Below are 25,250 nucleotides of genomic sequence, written 5' to 3'. Positions count from 1 at the left end.
AATCAGAGCTGGCAGTGGGGCACCAGCACAGCCACATGTGGGCCAGGCACAGGGACCCTGTCACTGCCCGCTGGCTTGGCAATCCCTGGGCATGTTGCCAGCCCTCAGCCCGGCTGCAGAGGGAGGCAGGAGGGTGCAGGAGCACCTGGAACAGGAACCCAGGGCTGCAGGGGGTGCCTTCAGCACAGAAGCAGCCGCAGTCTCTGTCCCAGATGCGAGGAAATGAGCTCCTCCCTGCCTGTGAGAGCCCAGCAGTTCGCTCTTCCCCTGTTTTCCTACTGTTTCTTTTTATTGCCCGTGCCAGGACCAGGAGAAGGCCCTGGACAAGTATGAGGCCGTGGTGAAGTCGCTGCAGGAGCGCAGCCAGCAGGTGCTGCCCCTGCGGTTCCGCCGGCAGCCGCCGCCGCAGCCCGTGCCCGTGGAGGCGCTGTGCGAGTATGAGGGCGAGCAGGTACCACACCCATCCATCCATCCATCCCTCATCCATCCATCCATCCATCCATCCATCCATCCATCCATCCATCCATCCATCCATCCATCCCCCATCCATCCATCATCCATCCATCCACCCCAGCCCAGGCGGGCAGCGCTGCTCGGGGCACGGCAGGGGAAGCAGCACTGGGGGAAGGAGCAGGTTTGCCCAAGCAGTGGTGGTGGCTCCTGCAGGGGGAACGAGGCAAAGGTTGCCCTGGCCCCGGTGGGAAAAGCAGGTTTTGCAGCGGAGGAGCAGGAGGGATCTGGGGGAAACGCGGCCTCGCTGCCTCTCACACCCCCTGGGGATGTTGCGACAGCACAGCTCTGTCACATTCCCACGCTCCCCGAGCTGCTGTCCCGGCGTGTTCCTGACCAAAGGAATGTCCCACCGCCACCGGCCGTTCCCAGCCCTCATCCCCTCATCCCTTCATCCCACCGGCTCGGTCTGAGGGATGGGACAGCACAGCCACCACGGCAGCGACAGGAGTGGGATGGGAGCCAGCAGCTCCAGCCAACTCAGCTGCCTGCTCCTCCGAAAAGGAAAGGCAAGGGCACAGCCCTGGGAACGCCTCCTCATCTCTGCCCGAGTGGGAACTGCTTGCCGTGGCTGTCGCAAGAGGCACGGCCCGGTGCCTGCAGGCTGCGGGCAGGGAGGAGCAGGAACACAAGTTTGTGTTGAGGGGCAGGGAGGAGCAGGGGCAGGAGGAGCAGGCACAGGAGGTTCTGGCGAGGGGCAGGCTCCCCATGGAGGAGCCGGGAGCAGGGCTCGGGGCTGTGCTGCGGGCGGTGGTTCGGGCCGTGCTGCTGTGACCGGTTCTGTCCCGCAGGGCCAGATCAGCCGCGGAGCCCACTACACCCTGCACAGCAACAGCGGCGACCTCTGGGAAGTGGCCGACAGCGCAGGAGACACCATCAGCGCCCCCGGGGTCTGCTTCATGATCCCCCCGCCCGACCCCGAAGCCATCGCCCTGGCAGAGCAGTACGTGCCCCAGCCCGGGTGGGACCGTCCCGCTGCCCCTCCGGCCCTTGCCTGCCCCACGCCCAGGCCCAGCCCCGGGCGCTGCCACCGGCCCTGCACCCTGCTCTGGTGCCCCAGGGGTTCCCACAGTGAAGCTCTGTCTTCTCGGAGCCTCAGGCTTCCTCCCAAAGGATTCCTGCCCTTCCCTGCTTGCCCAAAGGTCCCACCCAGGCTCCCCCTGCTCTGGGGGCCATTGTGGCAGGAGGAGCTGCCCACCCCTCCCTCAGCAGGCAGGTTCCTGCCCAGCTGCCTCTCCCCTGTTCTAATGAAGATGCTGCTCTACCCCAACATGGGGTGAGGGTGCTTTTTCCCCCACCTACCTCACGGCTGTCTCGAGGGAGCAGCCCCACAGCCCCTCCAGAGCTGTAGCTCCTTCCTGGAGCTGGGATGGTGACGGGTGATGGAGAGGCTGAGGGTCTGAATGACCTCCTGCTGTTCTTTTCTGCAGGATTGCCAAGCAGTATGTGAGTGTGAGGGAGAAGACCAACAACTGCAAGAACGTTCTGCAGCAGCGCTATGAGGGGCTGAAGGCAGACAGCATTGGAGGTGAGGGCAGGAGGGCAGCCTGGGGCACAGAAAGGCTTGAACTGAGGTGGTGGAGCATCTTATGGGCATGTTCCCATCTCCTAAGGGTCCTGGGGACAACGGTGGATGGATGGGGGGCAGAGCAGCCAGGCTGTGGTCACAGCAGGCCAGGCTCAGGGAGAGCAGCAGGACGAGGATTTGGCACCCACCAGTGGGACTGAGCCCACACCCAGCTCCCATAACCAGCTTTAATCTGGTCTCCTCTTGCTGTCCAGATGCTGCATCAGTTCGGGGACGCCAGCTGCTGGCAGGGCTGGAGAAAGTCACCAGTGACCTGGAGAAACAGGAGAAAGCAATAACAGCGAACCTGCGGCCGCCGCTGGAGCAGAGCCGGGCCGTGCAGGACAGCACCGAGCGCTCCAAGGACCTCAAGGTGGGGCTGTGGGGCCGAGGGGCAGGGCCTGGCAGAGCTCCTACTCCCAAAGCATCTCCAGAGGGTCTCCATTGCCAAGGGTGCTTAAGGTGCTCCCTGAGCCCTGGAAATGGGATGTGGAGGGATACTCACAGCTGCTTCCCGCAGAGATGGGGAGCAGCCCTATGAGCAGCCTCAGAAGCCCAAAACCTTTGCCAGCTCAGTCAGATGGGAAAAAGGTGATGGCTGCAGGTGGTGGCTGTGAGGATGAGGGGGGAGCCCTCAGGTTTGGATCCTGCCTATCATCCAAGCACATGTCTAAGTCTCCCAGACCTGAGACATGAAACTCTTTATTGAGAAGAACAGCAATTCAACACAGAATCATTGAAGAATCTTTGAGTCACTGCTGTGAAAGCCAGGGCACTAACAAAACTTCTTTCCAGAGCTGGGGCAGCTTGTGGATGATTCTGTGCATTATCATGATTCAGAGGTCTACAGTGGCTTATCATACTGAATGACATTGGCCTGCTATCCAACCCAATGATTTATGCAGGATAAAATGGAGTTCATCATAGCCAGTGAGCCAGAAGGGATGTAGGTTCTTCTTAATTGCTATTCAAAAGTATGTTCTGAACCGACCTTATAGACTTCAGAGTTTCAACATTCACCCAGTATTTACACTGATGCTTGCTATGAGTGTACTGACAGTGGAAATAAGTGGAGGTGCCTTCTTGATTTATTTTACCCTGGATGAAGGCACACAGAGCAGCTTTGAATCATACTTTACAATAAATTTACATCAGACTGAGCTCTGCTCTTTCTCATTATTAGCTCTCAGTCTGAGATCTGTGCTGATGTGAAGATCTCTCAGAATATCTCCAAGGATATTGTCATATTGAATGATACTGGCCTGCTATTTAACCCAATAATTTATGCAGGATTTTTGCCTGGTGAACTTTGCCACCACTATCACCAGCTCAGAGAGGAACAGGAAAACCCTTGTGGTCCCAGGCAGTTTCTCCTTGTGGACCTGCTCCTCCAGGCTCCAGTGCCAGTAGCATCCAGCTCCTTTCCTCTTTTTCAGACCCCTAATTAAGCCAGGCTCCATGCCACAAACCTCCCTTGGTTTAGGAGGAAGTTCAGTCCTGGTTACATCACTTGCCCAGGGCTGTGTCAAAATCCAGGTGCTACCACAAGAGAAAGCAAATTGCCCCAACTGCCTGCAGCACTTTGATGTCCAGGCAAGGATTCATCTGCCAGAGCCCAACGGCCCAGATGAACCCAGCATGTCCCTGACAGAGCTGGAGTGCTGGGAACCACTGCCCAGCTGGAGTTTCCTCACTGAGGAGAGACAGGTCAAAAGAAAGTCAGCCCAAAATAGCCTTCTGTGCCCTGCAGGGCTGGAAGGCACCTTCCACCAAACACAAATCCTCAGCCCTGACTTCCTTCCTCTCCCTGGACAGCCAAGTGTGGCTCCTCTGTAGCTGCCAGCTCCTGGCCTAGCTGCTCTAAAGGCTTTGTTCCTCCTGCAGAACATCACCAGTGAGGTGATGTGTTCCTCCTGCTTTGTTCTCCTGCAGAACATCACCAGTGAGGTGATGTATTCCTCCTGCTCTGTTCCTCCTGCAGAACATCACCAACGAGGTGATGTGTTCCTCCTGCTCTGTTCCTCCTGCAGAACATCACCAACGAGGTGATGTGTTCCTCCTGCTTTGTTCTCCTGCAGAACATCACCAGTGAGGTGATGTATTCCTCCTGCTCTGTTCCTCCTGCAGAACATCACCAACGAGGTGATGTGTTCCTCCTGCTTTGTTCTCCTGCAGAACATCACCAACGAGGTCCGTCGGATCGAGCCTGAGAAGAACAGGAAGATCCAGGAGTGTGAGGCCTTCATCGAGTCCGTGCCCAACACGGGCAGTGCCACCCTGGTGAGGAACAAGGTGGACAACACCAACAAGAAGTACGAGCGCGTGGTGCAGCTGCTCAGCGCGGCCCAGGAGAAGTAAGTCATGGCTTAAATCCCAGCCTGAGCCCTGCAGGAGGAGGGTGCAGGTGTGCTTAAACACCTTCCTTGTGTCCTGACAGAGTTGAGGTGGCCACAAACCTGGAGAGGAGCCTCCAGCAAGGGCGAGACCTGCTGTCAACCTATGAGAACAAGCTGGTCATAGATGACACGGTACCGGAGGACTTGAGGGTGGTGGACAGGAAGAAGGAAGAGCTGCTGGTGAGTTTCCTGCCCTGTTTGTGTGCTGCACATGCAAAAACACTTTCCAAAAGCTGTGGTGATTTCTGCTCAACTCCCAAGCTTGGATCTGTTGGTGACAGGATGGGCTCCCTCAGCTGGGGGTGAGAACTCACCTTGACTGCAGTGACCCCACCTGCTTCAGACACAAACACCTCCCATCCTCAAATCCAATCCAATCCAATCAAATCCCAGTCTTGGGATTTGATGAAAGGACTAATGCAGATGCATGCCCCCTCTACTCTGCCCTTGTGAGACTCTCACACAGCAAGGCTGTGTCCAGGTCTGGAATCCTCAGCACAAGAAAGACATGGACCTGTTGGAGCAGGCCCAGGGAAAACACTCCCAGGGCCGGAGCCCCTCTGCTCTGGAGCCAGGCTGGGAGAGCTGGGAGTGCTCACCTGGAGAGGAGAAGCTCCAGGGAGAGCTCAGAGCGGGCAGATACTGACAGGACAAGAGGAATGGTTTTAAACTAAAAGAGGAAAGATTTGAATTAGATATTAGGAAGAAATTCTTCCCTGTGAGGGTGGGCAGGCCCTGGCACAGGGTGCCCAGAGCAGCTGTGGCTACCCCTGGATCCCTGGCAGTGCCCAAGGCCAGGCTGGGCAGGGCTGGGAGCAGCCTGGGACAGTGGGAGGTGTCCCTGCCATGGCAGGGGTGGGATGAGATGAGCTTTAAGTTTTTTCCAAGCCAAAACCTTCCGTGATTCTTAGAAAAGTGAAGGATAAAATGGTCTGGGAAAAGCAAGTCAGTGGCCTGATACTGGAAAGATGGGCCTGGCAAGGCTTTGAGAAGTTATTGCTTGGAAAAACTACCCAAACTGGCAATTCTTCTGCTATAGAAAGACCAAGAACTGGCTAGGCCAGAATTTTCTGTGCTCCTTCAGCTTTTCCATGAAATCCCAAATTCACACTAACATGGAAGAGCTTTCACTGCTCCTTCCACAGTTGCTGCACTGGCAAGAACAGGATCTAAGCCTTGCATGAGGAACAGCAGCTCCTCACTCATTTTGCACTTTGCATGGTTACTCTTAAAGGTCAGCAGGTGAGGAGGGAGTAAGAGGCAGCTTTTCTCCTTGTCAGGTTTACAGGTGGTCCTGCTTACCACATAAGTACTGAGCTTGGTTTTTTCCACAACTGGTGGCACTGCTGCAGCTCCAGTGCAGTTGCTGGATCAGTGTGGGTGACAACAGTGTGAAACCCCAGAGAATCCCCCTCCTCTCCTGCTTTTTCCCCACAGGCCATGGGCAGCGAGCTCCAGTCCAAGAAGTTCCTGCTCAGTGAGGCTGAGCAGAACCTGCAGAGGACCAAGACGTGCTCCAACACCCTGGCCAGCAAGTTCCAGGAGCACTGCCCCGACATCGAGCGCCAGGAGGCAGAGCTCTACAAGCTCAACCAGCGCTTCAACAACCTCAGCAAGCAGATTGACCACAGGTGAGAGCACAGGGCAGGGAGCTGGGATGGCTGCTGGGGTGGTGGAACCACGCTGGAACTGAAGGAGGCACAGCACCATGGTCCTGGGATGGAGGAGTTGCAGAAGGGATTCCAGGGAGGTCTGAGGAGGAAGAGGGAGAGGTTGCTGGCATGTGGTGCCTGGGTAGAGCTGGGAAAACAAAGATTGTTGCAACAGAGGTGCCAAGAGAACAACCTGGCTCAAATCCATGTTTTAGGGAGCAGGGGAGGCGGGATGGGTTGAGAGGTGTCTGCAGCAGGCACAGGAGATGGGGCAGGACTGAAGCTGAGCTGGTTTCCCCCACAGAACACAAACCCTGCAGAAAGCAAAAAGTGCCTACTCCAACTACCGCACCAACTACGACAAGGTGAACCAGTTCCTGTGCAACATCCCCAACTACGAGCCCCAGGAGACTGACAACATCCAACAAGTGGAGATGAAGCTCAAGAACCAAGCGGTAACTCCCAGAGCACCCCGGGCTCCTCAGGGAGAGAAAAGGGAACAAAACTAAAAGAAACAGATCTTAGATAGCTGCTGTACATCAAATAGAAAAACAGAAATGTTTATTAGCTTTATCTTTGTGCTCTAAGGTCCTGCGGTCCTCCTGTGCCTTGTTCACGAAAAGTAGGGCTGCTCAGGGAGGTTGGAATTCTCAGGGTTGTGATTTTAATGGTGACCCCCAAAAAGGCTGAAGGATGCATTTGGATGTTGTGTTGTCTCTGACCTGTATCTCCGTGCACCCAGGCACTGCTCAATGACATTGCAAGCAAGGAACAGGAGGTGCAGAAGGTCTCTGCCACAGCTCAGCAGTACCAGCAGGCAGTGAAGGTAAGGACTGAAATTCTGCCTGTGAGAGAACAGAGAAACAGAGTATTTGGGTTAGGAGAGACCTTAAAGCCCATCTCATTCCATCCCCTGCCATGGGCAGGGACACCTCCTACTGTCCCAGGTTGCTCCAACCTGGCCTTGGGCACTGCCAGGGATCCAGGAGCAGCCAAAGCTTCTCTGGGCAACCTGTGCCAGGACAAATTCCTTCCCAATATCCCATCCAGCCCTGCCCTCTGGCAGTGGAAGCCATTCCCTGTGTCCTGTCCCTCCATCCCTTGTCCCCAGTCCCTCTCCAGCTCTCCTGGAGCCCCTTCAGGCCCTGCAAGGGGCTCTGAGCTCTCCCTGAACCCTTCTCCAGGTGAACACCCTCAGCTCTCCCAGCCTGGCCCCAGAGCAGAGGGTGGGGTTTTGTGGCCTTCCTAAAAAACAGATCAAGGGGTGAAGTTGTTAAAGCCAGGGCAGCTTAGGAGGAGCCTGTGTGTGAAGGGGATGCAGCAGTTTCACATTTCTCCTGGGAATGTCTTTGCACAGGACTACGAGCTGGAGGCTGAGAAGCTGAGATCCATCCTGGACCTGGAGAACGGCCGCAATGGCTACACCAGCAAGAAGCCCAGGCTGCAGTCCCCAGCTGCCAAAGTGAAGGAGGAGGTGAGCAAGGGCTGGCCAGAGCAGAGCCAAAGCAGAGGGCAGCTCACAGGACCACGGAGGGTTTGCAAACACCTACATTTATTGTGGGGACCTTGGTTCCACAGGGAACCACAGGGAATCAGGAGGAAGGGATTTTTCATCTTTTTTTGAACTGGGCTGGCCACAATGAGGGAGGGAAAATGCTGGATTTAACACTTTTGGAAGGGAAAAAGGAGGAGAAAAGCTAAAAACCTGGAAGTTTTTCTCTTCTCTAGACTTTCAGAGAGATTTCACTACCAAAGATAGAAATACAGTGAGATGAGGCCACAAGCTACTCACACTCATGCAGAATCTGTTTGCTACCTGCTTCAAACCTATCCTGCCTAGAGAGGCAGGCAAAAGTGTCCACCTGGTTCTTCCTCAGCTTCCTCACCTGGTTCTTACTGCACCTGTTTTTGCTTATCTTGAGTAGAAAAATCACAGCATGACCATGAGTGTGTCTGTGCTTGAGAATCCCTCTCCCCCCCAAAACTCAGCAGTTCACTGCTGTAGGTTTTTAGAGGAGCACCCAGAGCTTCCAGTTCAGAACCTGTTTTTTCTGGCCTTCTCAAGCTCTTCCCAACACATTTTTGCTCTGCAGGAAGCTGTTCTGGCAGCCAAATACACAGAAGTGAACGCTGTGAACAAGCAGAGGCTGCAGAACCTGGAGTTTGCCCAGAGCCTCCTGCGGCAGGTGAGTGATCACAGGAGCAAGGGGATGCTGAGGGGACACACCTGCAGGACCCAGGGACACCTGTGAATGGCACATGTGGGGCTCTGCCAATACAGGCTGGACTGGGAACAACTCTATCTGGTGTCTTGTCCCCCTAAATCATTAATCAACAGACACTTAAACCAGACAGACCAACCCCCAGTCCCATTGCCAACTCATCCTAGGAAGCTACATATAGTTTTCAACACTCTTTTTGCCATTCTGTGACAGAATTAGTGTCCCTGGTGGCTCAGAGCTTTGTTCTGACATTGCAGAAAGGATTTCTGAGGCTGGGAACCTGCAGAGGTCCATTTGCAAATGCTCTCTGCTCAGGGTTTGCCACAGCTCTGCTCCCTCCTGCTGCTTTGTTGGAGGCACTGATCTCCTGGGCTGGGTCAGGAATGGCCAGCAGGACCAGGGCAGTGATTGTCCCTCTGTGCTGGCCTTGCTGAGGTACCTGGAGTTCTGTGTCCATTTCTGGGCCCCTCATGAAAAGAAGGACATGGGATCACTGGAATGTGTCCAGGGAAGGGAACAGAGCTGGGAAGGGGCTGGAGCACCAGGAGGGGCTGAGGGAGCTGGGAAGGGGCTCAGCCTGGAGAAAAGGAGGCTCAGGGGGGACCTTGTGGCTCTGCACAGCTCCTGACAGGAGGGGACAGCCAGGGGGGTCGGGCTGTGCTCCCAGGGAACAGGGACAGAAGGAGAGGAAACGGCCTCGAGTGCCAGGGGAAGGTCAGGTTAAACATCAGGAGAAATTCTTCACTGAAAGGGTGGTCAGGCTTTGGAAAGGGCTGCCCAGGGAGTGGTGGATCTGTTCCACCATTCTTGGAGGTGTCCAAGGACTGCACATGACACTCCATGCTCTGGGCTGGGTGGCAAGGTCGGGATTGGTCACAGGTTGGACTTGATGGAGTTTTTTTCCAACCTAAATGATTCCATGATTCTGTGATGATAAGCACCAAAAGTGTGACTAACTGGATTTTTTGCACCAATTTTTTTTTATCCTTTTGCCAACAACAGCAGCCAGATATTCAGGTGACACAAGACTTTGCCCAGACCAGAAAGTCTGTAAGGCCTGTGGAAGAAGTCTGGAAGTTGAAGAAAGAGCTTGAGGATGAGACTCAGCGTCGGCAGCAGCTCGAGGCAGAGATTGAAGCCATTCAGAACAACATTGTCCACCTGCAAAACCAGAAGCCCCAAGAAACTGTGGTGAAGAAAGAACTGGTGAAGAAGGTGCCTGACCCCCAGCTGGAGGAGAGTTTCCACAGACTGCAGCAAAACCTGGCAGAGGAACAGCGCAAGAACCAGGTGCTCCAGGACGAGCTGGAGGCTCTGAAAATCCGGTTGCGAGTCCTGGAGCACGAGAAGAGGGAAGGAGGGCAGGAATATATAGTGAAAGAGGTGCTGAGGATTGAACAAGATAAGGCCCAAGCTGCTGAAATCCTGAAGCTCAAAGAGGAACTGGAAGAGCTCAGGAGGCAGGAAGGAACCAGGGAGAGTGAAGTCATCCTCTTACGCCAGCAAATTGCTGTGCTGTCCAGCGAGAAGAACAAAGAGCAGGAGAAGGTGACGGAGAAGGAGGTGCTGAAGCTGCAGAATGATCCCCAGCTGGAGATGGAATTCCGGATGTTGCAGGAGACCAAGGAGAGGGAGAGCGCCCTTCGGCAGAAGCATGAGGAAGAGCTCAGCTTCCTCCAGGAAAAGCTCAAACGTCTGGAGAAGGAACGGGCCATCGCCGAGGGCAAAATCACCGTCAAGGAGGTGCTGAAGGTGGAGAAGGATTTGGCCATTGAGAGGGAGGTGAACGAGCTCCGGCGCCAGTATGAAGATGAGAAGTCCAAGGGTCGTTCCAACGAGCGGGAAAAGGCTGAGCTGCTGAGGAAGATCCAGCTGCTGGAGGAGGAGAACTCCAAGGTGGTTGTGCAGGAGAAGGTGCGTGAGATTGTGCGCCCGGACCCCAAGGCTGAGAATGAAGTTGCCAACCTTCGCCTGGAGCTGGTAGAGCAGGAGAGGAGGTACCGTGGTGGGGATGAACAGCTGAAGAGCTGCCAGAACGAGCTGGCTGCTCTGAAGAACAGAGGGCCTCTGGTAGAAGTCAAAGAAGTAATTAAGGAGGTCATTAAGTACAAGAATGATCCAGAAACTGAAAAGGAGCTACAGCGACTCCGGGAGGAAATCATAGAGAGGACCGGAGCTATCGAAAGAGCTGACCTGGAGATCTACCAGCTGAAACAAGAGATACAAGCTTTGAAAGACACCAAACCCCAAGTGCAAATGAAGGAAGTTGTTCAAGAAATCCTCCAGTTTCGGGAAGACCCCAAGACTAGAGAGGAGGTAGAGTCACTGCGAGTGCAGCTGGCAGACGAACAAATGAAGCACATTGACCTGGAGAGGGAACGGCTTCTCCAAGAAGAAAAAGTAAGACTGAAGGAGGAAGAACTTTCCCAGGTGAAGGAGAAGGTGGTCCAGCAGGAAGTAGTGAAGTATGAGCAGGATCCTGCCTTGAAAGCCGAGGTGAACTCCTTCTCGCAGAGCATCGAGAGCGAACTGAAGCAGATCGACGTGCTCCGTGAGGAGCTGCGCAGGCTGCAGAGGAGACGCTCCGAGCTGGAGCGGCAGCTGGAGGAGCTGGAGAAGGAGAGACAGGCCCGCAGGGAGGCCGAGCTGGAGGTGCAGAGGCTCAGGATCCGGCTGAACGAGCTGGAAGAACAGGAACGAGAAACGACAGAACGAGTGACTGTGAAACAGAAAGTGATCCTTCAGCAAGATCCCCAGCAGGAGAAGGAGCACTCCCTCCTCAAGCTGGAGTTAGAAGAAGAGAAGCACCGCAGGCAAGTCCTGCAAACCGAGCTAGAAGCCCTCAGAAAGAAGCTCCTTTCTTTGGAGAAGATGGAGGTCAAGGAGAAAGTGGTCTTTTCAGAGAGTGTCCAAGTGGACAAAGGAGACACAGAGTATGAGATTCAAAAGCTGAAGAGCAACCTGGAGGAAGAAAGTAGGCGCAAGAGGGAGCTGGATGCAGATATCAACCGCCTGGAAACCAGGCTGTCCGAGGTGGAATTCAACAACTCCAAGTCATCAAAGGAACTAGACTTGTTAAGGGAGGAAAACCACAAGCTCCACCTCGAGAAACAGAACCTACTGATGGAAACAAGGAGACTGCAGTCAGAGATTGAACTCACCGCAACAGAAGCTCAGGATCTGAGAAACATGACCCACGTGGACAGTGGAATAAACCTGGACTCCAGGTTCCAAGCTTTGGAAAGAGAGTTAGAGGATCTGAAGCAGTTGTCCAGAGAAAAAGATGCAGAAATTGAGCAACTTCAGAATCGCCTGAAGACAGTGGCTATCAAGAGGGAGCAACGAGAGAACCACCTCAGGCGCTCCATCGTGGTCATTGACCCCGACACCGGGAAAGAGATGTCTCCAGAGGAAGCTCATGTGTTTGGCCTCATTGAATGGAGCCTGTTTGTCAAACTGAAGAGCCAGGAATGTGACTGGGAGGAGATCTCAATAAAGGGTCCCAATGGGGAATCGTCTGTGATCCTGGACAGGAAGTCTGGCAGGGAGTTCTCCATCGAGGACGCCCTGAAGAGCGGGAGGCTCACGGCGGCCCAGTACGACAGTTACCTCAACAAGGAGATGTCCATCCAGGAGCTGGCAGTCTTGGTGTCCGGAAGCAACTACACAGCGCTCGCTCCACTCTAGAAACTTCACTTCAAGAGCAGCCAGTGAGAGCTGCAGCACCTTGCAGACACCCAGATCACTGCAAAGCCTCGCCCTCCTTCGCCTCTTCCAAACCGCTACAGCCTCTGCCCCGGCCATGCTACGCAGCCACTCCGCTTGTTGTCACACACTGCAGAAACACCACCCGTAGTGGAAAACATCTGCCAACCTCCTGAAACCCCTCTTCCTCCCTGCCTACCAGAAAATAAGAGAAAGCCTTAGGACAGTGAAGTGCCTCAAGTCCAAAAGACTCAGTAGAACCTGCAGTTTCCTCAACTCCTACTCACATAGTCGTGCACGAAGCCGTGTCAGGAGAGAGACTGAAGGTCCAGGTGACTCTGAGGTGACCAGCAGGAGCTGGTTACAATCAGCTGCATGGTGATAAGCCAGATAGTCCCACTGGGGACAACTGACTCAATGATGGGCTCATCCTCTGAGAAAACCAGCTCTGTGGAAACCAAGGTTTCAGCCCAGAATCACCACGCCAAGACTCACCCACCACCATTTGTTCGCCTCTGTGCCTGTGCTGCTGGGGAAGAATGAAGGTGTACTTTGATGGCACCAGCCACTGATCCAGGAGGAGCATTCACATCACCCCAGAGGTCAAGGAAAAGGACATGAAGAGATGGCAGAACCACCAGACACAAGGGGTTGTGCACAGCATGCAAGGGAATCCAATGCAGAGGGCCTCCCACAGGCAGCTCCTTCACTCGTGGTTAAAAGCTGTTAGTGCTGGTGTTTTCCTGGATGGAGTTACATGCAGCTACATGTTTCATTTATTTGTGTAAGGGAATGGGGAATAGAGGGGAATTCTATTTATAGTACAAAATAAAAATGCAGTGGTTCCAATCAGAAGGTGTTTGTTTTTCATTAATTATGGCAGCATCCTGATCTTTGGGTGTACAAGAAGGTGCCATTAAGGAGTCAGAATTAAAACACTAAGATATTAATTTTAGCTGTTGGCTCTTTTCCAAGGGGAAATTGCTGGAGCAGCATTGAAGCTGGGACTAATGAGCAGCATTAGATGGGAGTGAAGTGCACTAAAGAATGGGACTGACTGCAGGAGAACAGTGGATTTCACTGGGATGGTACCTTTGAGAACCCATTCACTTCCTTTTGCCCCAATTTCAGCTAATACCCACACCATGGGGAGCTCTGATGTCCACAAAAGCATCATAAGCATTCCCTGCTTAACCCTCTTGGCTCTGGGGATTAACTCCACTATTTTACCTTTGTGACTGAAGGGATCAGGGAGGATCTCACTGGCCCTGCAGGGTCTGAGCCCCACATGTCCTTTCCAGCAGAGGCCAACTTCAACCATTAGGAACAGAGGGAATGAGAAGAAACATTCCTACCCCTGCAACAGCTGTAACACAGCTGCCATTCACTCACCACATAGGAGGCTTTAAAACAGTCAATAATTCATTACTCACTCGAGACACAGATGAGCATCCAAGCTGCAACAGAAATTCTTGGGAACAAAGGGAACTAGAAGTAAGGAGATGGGGAAAAAAAGCGTTTTGGAAAGTTTGAAACAATTTATTGAGTTGTTCTGTACAAGATTAACATTTTTTCATACCACCCCCACCATCTTCAGCAAGACAGTGCCAACACACACATAAAAAAAAATAGAATAGTAAACTGCAGCTCTTACAGCCAAAAGGAACTGCCATCCCCAGGTAGGTGCCGTGGGAGCCTATCCCTCCCCATGCCATCCTGGAAGCGCTGCAAGTTGCCTCCCCAAGGCAGAGGTGCCAGCCTGGCTCCCCATCAGCTGCTCTGCGTGGGCCTGCCTTGCTGCCACTCTGCTCCACACCACTCACTCACTCATTATAGCATGTAAAGAAAAAATATCCCACAGAATTTCCACCACATAAACGTTTCCCTGAGGCAAGAGGCTTCGCTAAATTCCTAGAAGGAGGGATTCTGCACATGGGGGCTTCCCAGCAGAAGCATTCAAGTGAAAGCAAAGAGAGGGAGGAGAACCAGTACCTCAGGTCACTCACTGAGAGCCCCTGTCCTGCCAGGAGTCCCAAGCTTTCAGCTCCCAGGGGAAGGTGAAGGTGCCAAGCACCCCTCAGGATGAGGCCTTCAACAGGAACCACACGCCATCCACTGCTCAGAGTCTAACAAGAAATGCTGTGCTTCCTTTGACCCACACCAGTTCTGTCTTTGGCTCTTCTGCTACAACCTAGGTATTTTCTGTAAACAGACTTGAAATCTGAGCTGTGTCCATTAATTTGAAATACAATCAACTCGCTGATCTCGGGCAGTTATGTATCAGCTCAAATTGAAAACAGTCATTCTCAGATCTTAACAAAAGCCAGAGGAAACTAAAGCAGACATTTGCTGGCATCCTGGGCTCAGCATCCTTCCCCAAAGCTCAAGGAGGAAGCTGCAAGCCTTTCCTTGGAATACCAGTAAATTCTACATGGATCAGCACTACCCCTGCACAACTGGGACGTGGCTGGGAGGGCCTGAGAGAAGACAGACTGGGCAGAGCAGGAAACCAAACTTCAGAAAGCTCAGGTGGAGCCTCAGCCTGCCCTTAGCCTGAAAGGGGGTGCACAGGGGAAGTATTTAGCTCTGAAGTTAAAAAATGAACAAGAGAAGACACCCCCAGACTGTAGATGGTCCCTGTTCCTGCAGCTGTGCTGAGCACATGATCTTGGTGCAGGCACCACTGAGGTGTTTTTCTCTGGAATTCATTGGACAGGTTGTGACCTTGGCTCATCTCACTCATTCCCTCTGCCCACCAAATTGATCCTAACTCACAACCCTAGGAAAGAATGGCTTTAGGGGAGGGCCTGGGACCCGCCTGCACAGACTGGGATGGGAACTGGTGCTCCTGCTGGATTTGGGACTGTGCTCAGTCACCAGGTCACCACTCAAGTCCAGACAGTGCAGCTTTTTTTTTTTTCTTCTGATGTGCAACCATAAAAAGCTCTATTAAATAAACCAGAATACATTTTAAATACAGAATGATTAAAAAAGGGTTGAGGAGCACACAAAATAGGGCTGAAATGTGTGTCACTAGTCCATTCTTGCTCCACCATAAAAGGCACTGGAATTATGTCTTCCCATCCATGTGACATGCTAAGAGGTGTCCCATTCAATCCAATGCATTCGATGGCAATGAGGATAAAACTGAGCAGGAAAAAAGCATCCCTTTGGAGGGAAAAAAATCCAAAAACTCAAAAGAAGTAGAATTCTAAAAGTCGATGACTGCATCTAAAAATGTCTTTAGTCTCTAGAGAGTCTTCCTTCTCCTCCAGAGGGGAACATCAGGTGGTTCCTCACATTCACCACACAGGAAATATTAAATCCTCCAATGAAGTGTAGCACAGTTTTATAGTACAATTGGAAAGTTCCTCAAATGTCTTCAAGAAAGCACTGGCAGTGCTAGAATTATCCAAGTAAATCCAAAGCAGAAGAAAGAAGCACCTTTCATACCCTCCACAGGGAGACCAAGGAGGTAACTGGACTTGGAGGTACTTGGCAGCTACAGACACAGGAGGGTGGGAATCCACTGCAGGACCAGCCCAGCCTCCCTGTGAGTTCCAGCTCCTGCCAGTGCCAGGGAATGCAGGAAGGGCAGCAGCAATAAACAGTGCTACAAAAGGCTCCTCTCATCAGGGCATGGCTCCAGGTGGCCCCAGGTGTGGGGCTCAGCTCTGAAAGCCTCTGAGCAGACGCCCCAATGAGTTCCTTGTTGCAGTTCAGTCTCTCCAGTTGTCATAAAAAAAAAGAAATAGGAAAAAAAAAAGAAATCAAAAGACACAGCTGGTATCCAAAGTCCATGAGCTGTTCCTCTGGGTTTTATCCTATGGGTGCTGGAGCTCCCCTCCTTGCAGGCGTCACAACTTGCGCTGCTGTGCATTGGACCCTTTGCCGTGAAGCTGAGAAGCATCTGAAAGAAAATAAAACAGCTGGGAAAGGGCTCAGCACCCCCAAAGGGCAGCTGGGACAGCCAGGCCTCTGCACAGAGTTTGGAAAGACCTACTCCTCCTTCCCAGCACCAAGGGATGCAGAAGAGGATGTGCTTGGAGACATCTCTGCACTGGGAGCAGCCTCTGAGGAAGGGACAAAGGAAGCACTGAGGGTCCCCTGTGGGCTCCCAGCAGAAGCCCCAGGCACAATTCCAGCTGCCAGGGAGCTCCTTAGCCTGGGCCCTTCCCTAAATCCCCCCTGCCACATCTCCCCCTCCAGGAATCCCAAAACACATGCTGGGGTTGCCTTGCCCCTAAGGTGGTTGGAAGTAACCTGTTGAACACTTTTGCTGTTGTAATCACAGAATCACTGAGGTTGGAAAAGACCTCAAAGGGCAAGGAGACCAACCTGTGACCCAACCCCAGCCTGTCCCCAGCCTAGAGCACTGAGTGCCATGTCCAGGCCTTCCTTGGACACCTCCAGGGATGGGGACTCCAAACCTTCCTGGACAGCCCCTGACAATGCCTGACCACCATTTCCATATAGAAACTCCTCCTGATGTCCCACCTAAACTTTCCCCATCTCCTCTTGTCCTGTCACTGGTTGTGTGGGAGAAGAGGCCAACCCCTCACCTAGAAACCCCTTTTAGATAGGGCTTTAAGTGCTTTATTGGTTATTTTTTTTAACTATTTAATTAGGTGCTTTTTAGAATTAGAAGGCTTTAGGTGCCCACTGATAGCAACAGGATCCATAGGAATCTCACCACTGATGAAACAGAAAGGAATGGATGTGGAGGACAAGAGAAAATGCACTGAAGAGAGAAAAAGGAAGTTTAAGGAAGCAAAAGTTTTCCAGGAGCAATCAAAACCACTTCAGACTGTGAAGGACAAATGGGAGCACTGAGACGTGCAGCCAAGCAGCAGTGGCACCCAGCAGTGCAGCAGCAGCTTCTCCTCCAGGCCAAGAACAGCTCCTCTGCATGCAAGAGCTCAGCCCAGCACATCCCATCTCCACATTCCCAGCACAAGGAACCTCCACCAGCAACAGAAGCACCAACCACACACATGCAAGCACTGGATGCTCTTTGCTCAGAGGCTCTTGGATGTACATGGATATAAAAGCACTTTTATTTAAGGCATCAACATTCCCTTGCACTTGCAGCAACCTCCCAGGCAGCTCCAGTGCTCAGACACAGCAATGCAGCTGCGGGCAGGTGTTGGCACAGCCAAACACAGCTGGTGCCACAAAACACAGGAATTCATTTTAAGCTTATGGGAGTCACTTAAATATCTGCTGTGTTCTCCTCCAAAACACCAGAACTGGGACTGATCCAAGAGATGGCAGCACCAGGCTCCATCCCCAATCTTTAAGTGAAAACACCAAGTGAGAAAGGAGGTCCTTGCTGAGCTGGATCCATGGTCAATTCTCCTTCACTTATTCCCAGTGGTCTTCTGGCCCTGCATCCTGCTGAAGAATTCATCAAAAAATTCTTCTGTTATAAGCCCTCTGAACAACAGTGATCACTCTGAACTCCTTGAACTAAAGGGACAAAGAGATGCTCCTCAGTGACATGGAATAAACTCCACAAGCCATGTGCTATCTTTGATCTCATTCCAGAAGTGTGATTTACAAACAGGAAGGAAGGTTCTGTCCCACCAGTGATCACTGCCAGGACCTTCTTCATCTCTACCACACCAGCATGGCACAACCCACATCAAACTTAATCAGAGGAAGCAAACCAAACCAACTCTTTGCATTTTCCTGAGTGCACAACACACTCTTCCTTCTCCAGCCAACAAGCACCGTGCTCAGCACTCAAGGGCTTTTATTCCATGACTGCTCCAGGAGGCTACATGGTTATCCATGCACACACCACAGGGCCAGGCTAGCACCCCTAAATCAGGCTCACTTAGCCCAGGAAGACCATCCCAGCAGGAGCAGGTACTAAGATAATGGCACTGAACTGCACCAAAGTGCTAAAGAACATGTCTAAGAAAGCAGAAATGGGAATTATCAGGGGACTAAGCAGCTCCCCGGAGCAGGTAAGAATGATCTGCTGGCGCTGAATTTCAATTTTCCTTACTTCTCTCCTTTAGAAAACTCCTGTTTTATGCATCACTTCTGCAGGCATCAAACTGGGGCAGGAACAGGCTTAACTGCCAAATCCTCACGTTGTGAGCAGCAAGAGGAGCAATCTGCATTTACACTACAAGCTTGTTGTGAAGGAGATGCTGGCAATTAACTCAGTCACAGACACAAGACAGTCTGGTCTGACACATTTTATGTAGGCCACCAGGAACAAAACTCCCCAGAGCTGGAATATTCATTCCAGGCACAGCTTTCATCCTGGCAGGATAATTCAGAGTATCTGCAGGAACCAACACTTGCTGTAAGCACTGAGGATTCATTCCAGAAACCACAGAATCCCAGGATGGTTTGATTGGAAGGGACCTTAAAGCCCATCTTATTCCACCCCCTGCCATGGGCAGGGACAACTTCCACTATCCCAGGCTGCTCCAAGCCCTGCCCAGCCTGGCCTTGGGCACTGCCAGGGATCCAGGGGCAGCCACAGCTGCTCTGGGCACCCTGTGCCAGGGCCTGCCCACCCTCACAAGGAAGAATTTCTTCCTTACCATGGAATGGTTTGGGTTGGAAGGGACCCTAAAGCCCATCCTGTTCCACCCCCTGCCATGTTCCACCACCTTCCACCAGAGCAGGTTTCCCCCAGCCCCTCACTGTGTACCTCAGAGAGGCATTAGAGACAAGCACAGAGCTGGAAAACATGGAAAGCCCTTTGGCTGCAGCCCTGGATCTGCTGAAATAGAGGGAGACTCACGAGGCAGAAGGACAAACACATCTGAGAAGTTACCTGGCAAACTCTGTGGTAAGTGAGTGGCCAGGGCAGAGTGTGGGAGTGGCGCTGCGTGGTGGGGGCTGGAGTGCAAACCAGCCAGAAGACCTAGAGAGAAAAACAAAGAGAGGACAGGGAAAAAGGAACAAATACACATCCAAGACAGAATGAGCAGAGGAGCTGCAGCAGTTAGCAGAGGTCGGGTTCCAGTTATTGGCACTTCTGGGTGAGCTCTAGGGATGTTCTCCAAACTGCTGGAGATACAAAAGCAGGGAGCACAGCACGAAGCAACAGCCAGAGAGATGGGCTGGTGTGCAATGGGGCAGCCCAGCAGAGCACTGGTGGTCTAGGTGACAGCACAGGTGACACACAGGTGACCAGCAGGATACTCACTGTGCCCGAGGCCGTGGTGGAAAGTTCCTGGAGCAGGTCCTGTAACTATTGCATCCTTGGAAACTCCTGCTTTGGGGGAGGAGTCGGAACTGAAGGAGATGACATGGAGAGGGAAAGAATGAATAGGAGAGATAATACCTAACGGGGTGGAGCTCAGGGCAGCTGGCAGCTTTGGGTTGTTGGACTTGTAGGATGGAGCCAGTACACTTAAGGAGGAAGAGCTTGTTAGCAGCACAGCTCCACTAGTTCCTTTCTGCAAAGCAATGGAAAAGGTCAGTCAGGAGAGGGAGAATCAAGGCACAGCATCATTCAGACTTACAGATCTGCAAAACATGGAATGCTCGAGAATTCCCCCTTGGAAAAAGCACCCTCCCAGCAAGAGATGCCAACACTTGAGGCCATCTGCAGATGGACATTGGCAAGCCAGCTCTTCTGAATGTGGCCACACTGGATTTGCCTCCATGACTCCCTTGCTGGGAATTGTGCCTCCATGAGGCAGAGGAAAAGTTTCCACACTGCCTGTGAGTTCCAGGGCTTGCTTCCCACTCACTTATGGCAGCACACACTGCTGACAACTCCAGGCACTGAGGTCTGACACCCAAGGCACCCCAGGAGGTTATTCAGCACCTCATTCATGGAGACAGGCACCACTGGGGACTGCTGCCAGCTCTCTAGCTCAGGAACAGACAAGCTGTATCAGCTGAGCAGTTCATGCTTTCCATTTAAACACACTCCTTGTATTTCCCAGCTCTTTCCATGGGGCACACAGGAAGGCAGGCACGAGCAGCCAACAACAAATGAATACAACATTAGGAACTATTATTTTTTGCTGTAGATAAAAATGAACCCCCTTATACAATTAAGTAATAAAATATTGTAGTAACACAAGTCTGTACTGACAACCCAGAGGTCCTTCCTGAAATGTTCTATCCCAACAAATATTGGGAAAATTTCTCCATGGAAGGGGTGGTCAGGCACTGGCACAGCTGTCCAGGGAAGGGGTGGAGTCACCACATCTGGGAGGATTTAAAAGCCATGGGGATGTGGCACTGGGGACATGGCTCAGAGGTGGCCTTGGCAGTGTTGGGGGAGTGGCTGGACTCATGATCTTAGAGGGCTTTTCCAACCCGAATGATTCCATGGTTCTATAACCACAGGTTATTTATACTGGTTATGGGCCAGTTATGACAAAAATGGCAATAATACTAAAATGACTTGGAATAATTTAAAGAAGGCTAAGTTTGTAGATCTAATTAATAACGCATTCATCATTATACTTTTAGTTTATGCAATGAATTTCATCTCTTGTGATAAATTACCTTACTGCACTTTCTCTTAATCCAAATGGGAGCCCTACTGTCCCCATAACTCACAGGGCCAGGGCAGGACCATGACACAGCCTGGGCAGTAACTGCCCTTTGGAAGGCAGCACAGTATTTATTCAGCTCAGTGGTTGTTTAGGCTGAAAGTGAAAGCTGGAATTCTGGAGGGCAAGCCCAGGGCAAAGGCCACAACTTTCTAGTCTAAAGCAGCTGAAATCCAGAGAGTCATTCCAGATTTAGCTTCTGAAGTGCCCCCTTCAGGGCAGCAGTGACTGCCAGCACAGCAGGGCCCCCTTACCGGCACAGAGGTAGAGGCTGCGGTGCTGCTGACCACAGCTGGCTTTAGGGACGAGGTCAGCAGCTTGGCCACGCCCTGGGTGCCTCCGCTGGAATCCCCGTTGGAGCCCCCAGGAGGTGCCACCAGGGTCAGCTTCTGGGCCACGGGAGGTTTCTTCACCGAGGAGCCTGAGGCCGGGCGGCCCGAGGCCGAGCCCGGGGACGGGGCCGCAACACCGGGGAGCAAAGTCCCAGAGGAGCTGCCCTGGTTGGCAGGAGCTCCAGAGGAGCTGCTGGAAGAAGCCCCGTGCTTGGAGAGGGAGCCAGCGACAAAAGGGGATTTGTAAGATTGTCCTGAAGAGCCGGAGCCGCTCGAGTGCTTCCCGGTGTAGCTGAGAGAGGAGGAGGACAAGCCTTGGCTCTTGTGGGAGCTGCTGGAGTTCTGGGTGCTGCCTGGGGACGCGGAGGAATGGAAGCTCTGAGCTTTGGTTGATGACTTGACCTGCTGGAGGAGGGAGCGCGGGGGCAGGGGGGTGGAGGATTTGGGATTCTGCAGTTTGACAAAGGGAGCTGGGGAGGTGAAGGGTTTCTGGAGCTGAGCGCCAGGGTGGAACACCTTCACCTGAGCGCCCGGCACCGGCGCCGAGGCCGGCGGCCCGTGGCCTGGCCTGACCAGGCTGTGGTGCTTCTGTTTGGCCTGGTGGGCATCAGGAAGGATTTTGCTGGGGGAGGCTTGGCAGGAATGTTCTTTGTAATTAGAGTTCTCTGTCTTCTTGTCTTGAGAAGACTGGCCCAACGCCAGGGCCTGCTCAGCTAGGAAGTTTAGAGGAGACTGGAGGGAACCAGAGGATGATGAAAGGGAAGGGTTCGGCTTTGGAAATGTCCTCTTCTCCTCTGAGGATGCAAGAGCTGGGATCTTCTCTGGTGGAGCTTTTGGAGCTGCAGGAAGAGTAAAGTCAGGGCTCCCTGCTGCCCTGCTGTTGAGCACAGCCAGTTCCTTGGACACGGCTTCCAGGGAGGAGGTGGGGTTGTGAATCAAGTCCTCATCCAAGGAATCATCCTTGAAGGTGGCAGGAGCAGCAGTGCTGCTGGCAGCCTGGGCTGTCCCAAGGGACAAGAGCTCCCTGGTTTGGGCACTGATGCCCAGGGCTCCTCCCTGGGGCTCTGAGGACATGGCCAAGGTGCTGCTCGAGTGCAGGGAAGGGACAGACACCGACAGCTTCTTGTCTGGCTTGCAGGAAGAGTCCTGGAACATCACAGGAGAAGGCACAGTCAGAAGAGAGATAGGGTTTACTGCTGAAAAGGGAAGGAAGGTTCACAATCTGGGGATAAAAGGCAGGACACGCATATTCTGTGCCCATGAGCTCCCACTTCCCTCCCAGCTGCCACCGCCATCAATTTTAGCTGCTGCTCCAGTTGATTTTTCCAAGCAGAGCAGAGCCATTTCACAGGAGCTGATACAAAGCTCAGACACAGGGTTCAGGGTGGCAGTCACTTGCCATTTGGCACACATCAACCATGAGAACCAGAAAACAGAACTCACCTTCACTTTCACCTTGGTAGGAGCTATGACTTTCTTCTTCGCCCTGTTTGGAGGAAGACAAGAGAAACATGGCTGAGTGACTGCCCCAGGGAAGGAGCCAGCCAGGGAGCACTCCTGGGCCCTGCTGGTGATGATCCACTGTGTCTTTGCAGGGAACAGAGGCAGCATCTCAGGTTGCTAGGATTCAAAAGCACATGACATCTGGTTGCTGCTCTTGGAAGCCCCAACTCCCACCAGGGAGTGGAGCAGAGCCTTGGAATGGCAGCAGAGCAGTGAAACACCCACACACACATCTGCACCATGCACCAGCTGCAGGACCCCACTGCTGCCCTCCTACAGCAAGGCCCAGAGAGAAACTGGCACAGAGACTGTTCTGCAGAAGTTACATCCTTCTTTTGGCTTCCCAGAAGAAGCAAAAGATGCAAAAGCATCTGCCAAACTCCCAGAGAATAGATTTGGTCAGATGCAATCCCTGGTACAAGACACCCCTGAGCTGCTGGGTGTGTGGCTGGGGGAAGGATGACTCCACACCCTACTCCACTTCCCCTCACTCACCAGTGCCAAGAACAGGACAGTCTGCCAACTGACACCAGCCTAAATCCACATCCTCATCTGTTATCAACCACCAGCAAGATCCATGAGACCCTTTGGATTAAAGCCCCTGCCCAGGTGGATTCTGATGGCTCTTGGTGAGCCTGCTGCACCCACCTCCACCAGTGTGAGCTCATGGTGCCCCTCCTTGAACCAGGCAGCAAGAGAGAGGGAATGCAGAACCCAGCAAGTACCAACAGAACAGGCTGCAGAAATCACACTCCACCTGACCTCCCTGAGCCTCCCAGGCCCAGCACAGAGCCCTCACTCCAGGCTGTAGAACCAGAGCCAACCTGGCTTTAAAGCTGTTATTGTTGAGCTTGCTGAAGGCTAAAGCACCTGAGGGAAGCGTTGGGAGATGTCACACACAAACAGCTGCTGTCCCTAGACCTCCCCAAAGGAAGCAGCACTGATCTATGAGGGGGGAGCCAAGCAAGCTCAGGTGCTCCTGCAGGATCCCCCAGGCCCCAGGGATGGAGATGAGCAGTTGTCACTCCAGAGGAAGGCTGTGATACTCACAGGACTGATGTGAGGTGTCCGTGCACACGCCTGCTCTCCTTAAACAGTGTCCTAAGAAGGGAAGAGAGCAATGAGAAGTGATATCCAGCAAGACCCAGTAGAGCAGCTGGGATCACTGGAGACAGAGCTGCACAGCACAGCAGGGGACTTGGTGAGACTGAAACCACAGAGAGCAAACCAATATTCAGCCCTTTGCCAGGAGGATCATCCTGAGCTGCCCCACACAGTTCTCTTGCTTGTAGGCACTGCAAAGGCCATTGTGGCAGTGGCTGGACAATGCCTAAGGAAAGAGCTCAGCCAGCTTAAAAAGCCAACTGGAGGGGCAGGATCATCACTCAGGGCCTTCCTGCTGCCAGAGATCATCCAAGAGCTCTTCAGCCTCCAGGAAGAAAGTTCCCTTCCCGTGCCTCTCAGCCAGCAATGAAGGAGAGAAGGATCTGTGCTGCCTTTGTCCCCAGCCTGGAGCTGAGGTGACTCTGTACCACAACCCTTGCTGGAAGGACTGACTGAGCACAGCCATAGACTGAGCCTCATCCAAAGCCTGCACTACTGAAGGTAAAGCAGAGTCTCCCCCAAACACTCTCTGACCCAAACCAGCTGCCACTCAGCTGCCCTCCTACATGGCAGGGAGAAGCAACAAACATTCCTTCAGTACTGTCACATGGAATGGGATTCCTGGCTGGTATTAACAGACTTTTGATTTTTTCTCTTTATTTTTTCTCTTAAAAAGCAAGCTTATGTTACCTTAACATTCTGTTAATCATCTCTTAGTGCTCATGGAGGAAACAGACTCATGGCAGGGCCTTTCTAACTCATCCATGAAATTGCTGCTCTACCTTCAAGTTCCTCTCCCAGATGAACTTCTGTGACCATGATGACAGCGAATCAAGCTGACTTATCCATGGAATTGTTACAGTTTTCCTAGAGCCACCAATCCCTCCCCATGGCTGTCACTCTACCTTCTGTCTTTAAACCACCAAGTCAGAGAATATCTTGAGTTGGATGGGACCCAGAAAGATCAAGTCCAACTCCAAGTCCCAGCAGGAGAAACCATTGTCTTTCAGCCATTGGAAAGCAACCAGGAAATCCACTTTTACCGAGGTATTACTTACTGTACTTAATTCCACTGGAAGTGCCTCCTACACTGAGTCTTTGTGAACACCTGAATGCCCAAGAACAGTTTCACCATTAAACTTGAAGATTTTAATTACAAGAAAAGTTTTTAAATCTTGGCAAGCTGAGACCCTCAGGCTGGGTATATCTTCATTAACTAAGCAGGAATCTTCTCCCACCTCCTCATGCCACCTTTCAGCTCCTGCACCACCACACCACAACCATGCTCAGCACTGAGCTTCCTGTGCACATGCACCAAACAGCCCTCATGGACTTCTCCAAGTGCATCTCTGATGTCACTCATTCTTACTGCTCTCAGGAGCTGCTACCTACATCTTCCTTCACCCTCCAACACCCAGAAAGCAAACTCAGCAGAGAACTCAGCAGAGAAGTCAGCACTGCCCAGCTGGTGAAATGCAAAGAGACAGATCATGGAACAGCTTCGGTTGGAAGGAACCTTAAAGATTCCAAAGTAAGACTGCAGAGTTGTCCTTGCTTTGAAAGTACTGAGCAAAACAAAGCAGGCCAGAAGGTGGTGACAGCCCCAGCAGAGGGACTGTGCCATTTGTGTGGCTCTCTGCCACTGCCAGCTCAGGGCAGGGATGATGGAGAGTGGGAAAGAGCAGGAAACAGCAGCGAGGGTGCAGAAACCACACCAGA

General features: G+C 52.6%; 2 protein-coding genes across 7 annotated transcripts in view; one reads left to right on the top strand and one right to left on the bottom strand.

Annotated features, from left to right (window-relative positions):
- PPL (periplakin) overlaps positions 1-12,907 on the top strand; it is a 28,686-nt gene extending 15,779 nt beyond the window's left edge. The window contains exons 11-22 of the mRNA XM_059484703.1: positions 305-451; positions 1,302-1,453; positions 1,941-2,038; positions 2,293-2,450; positions 4,253-4,431; positions 4,515-4,653; positions 5,911-6,104; positions 6,430-6,580; positions 6,868-6,951; positions 7,483-7,599; positions 8,219-8,311; positions 9,350-12,907. Coding sequence (XP_059340686.1) covers positions 305-451; positions 1,302-1,453; positions 1,941-2,038; positions 2,293-2,450; positions 4,253-4,431; positions 4,515-4,653; positions 5,911-6,104; positions 6,430-6,580; positions 6,868-6,951; positions 7,483-7,599; positions 8,219-8,311; positions 9,350-12,034 — 4,197 coding nt within the window. The 3' untranslated portion in view covers positions 12,035-12,907. The remainder of the gene's footprint in view (positions 1-304; positions 452-1,301; positions 1,454-1,940; positions 2,039-2,292; positions 2,451-4,252; positions 4,432-4,514; positions 4,654-5,910; positions 6,105-6,429; positions 6,581-6,867; positions 6,952-7,482; positions 7,600-8,218; positions 8,312-9,349) is intronic.
- A 683-nt stretch (positions 12,908-13,590) lies between these two features.
- UBN1 (ubinuclein 1) overlaps positions 13,591-25,250 on the bottom strand; it is a 29,030-nt gene continuing 17,370 nt past the window's right edge. For 2 of the 6 annotated variants that reach the window (XM_059484523.1, XM_059484526.1), the window contains 5 exons: positions 23,478-23,528; positions 22,368-22,410; positions 20,847-22,070; positions 19,227-19,479; positions 18,330-18,941 (listed from right to left, as the gene is read on the bottom strand). In XM_059484523.1, coding sequence (XP_059340506.1) covers positions 18,727-18,941; positions 19,227-19,479; positions 20,847-22,070; positions 22,368-22,410; positions 23,478-23,528 — 1,786 coding nt within the window. In that variant the 3' untranslated portion in view covers positions 18,330-18,726. Of the gene's footprint in view, positions 15,963-18,329; positions 18,942-19,226; positions 19,480-20,846; positions 22,071-22,367; positions 22,411-23,477; positions 23,529-25,250 lie in introns of those variants that run through there. The other 4 variants (XM_059484524.1, XM_059484528.1, XM_059484525.1 and 1 more) reach the window with 3 other exon arrangements.

The sequence above is a fragment of the Ammospiza nelsoni genome, chromosome 17 (genome assembly GCF_027579445.1).
Source record: "Ammospiza nelsoni isolate bAmmNel1 chromosome 17, bAmmNel1.pri, whole genome shotgun sequence".
NCBI classification, from domain to species: Eukaryota; Metazoa; Chordata; class Aves; order Passeriformes; family Passerellidae; genus Ammospiza; species Ammospiza nelsoni.
This window is presented reverse-complemented; position numbering and strand designations above follow the sequence as displayed.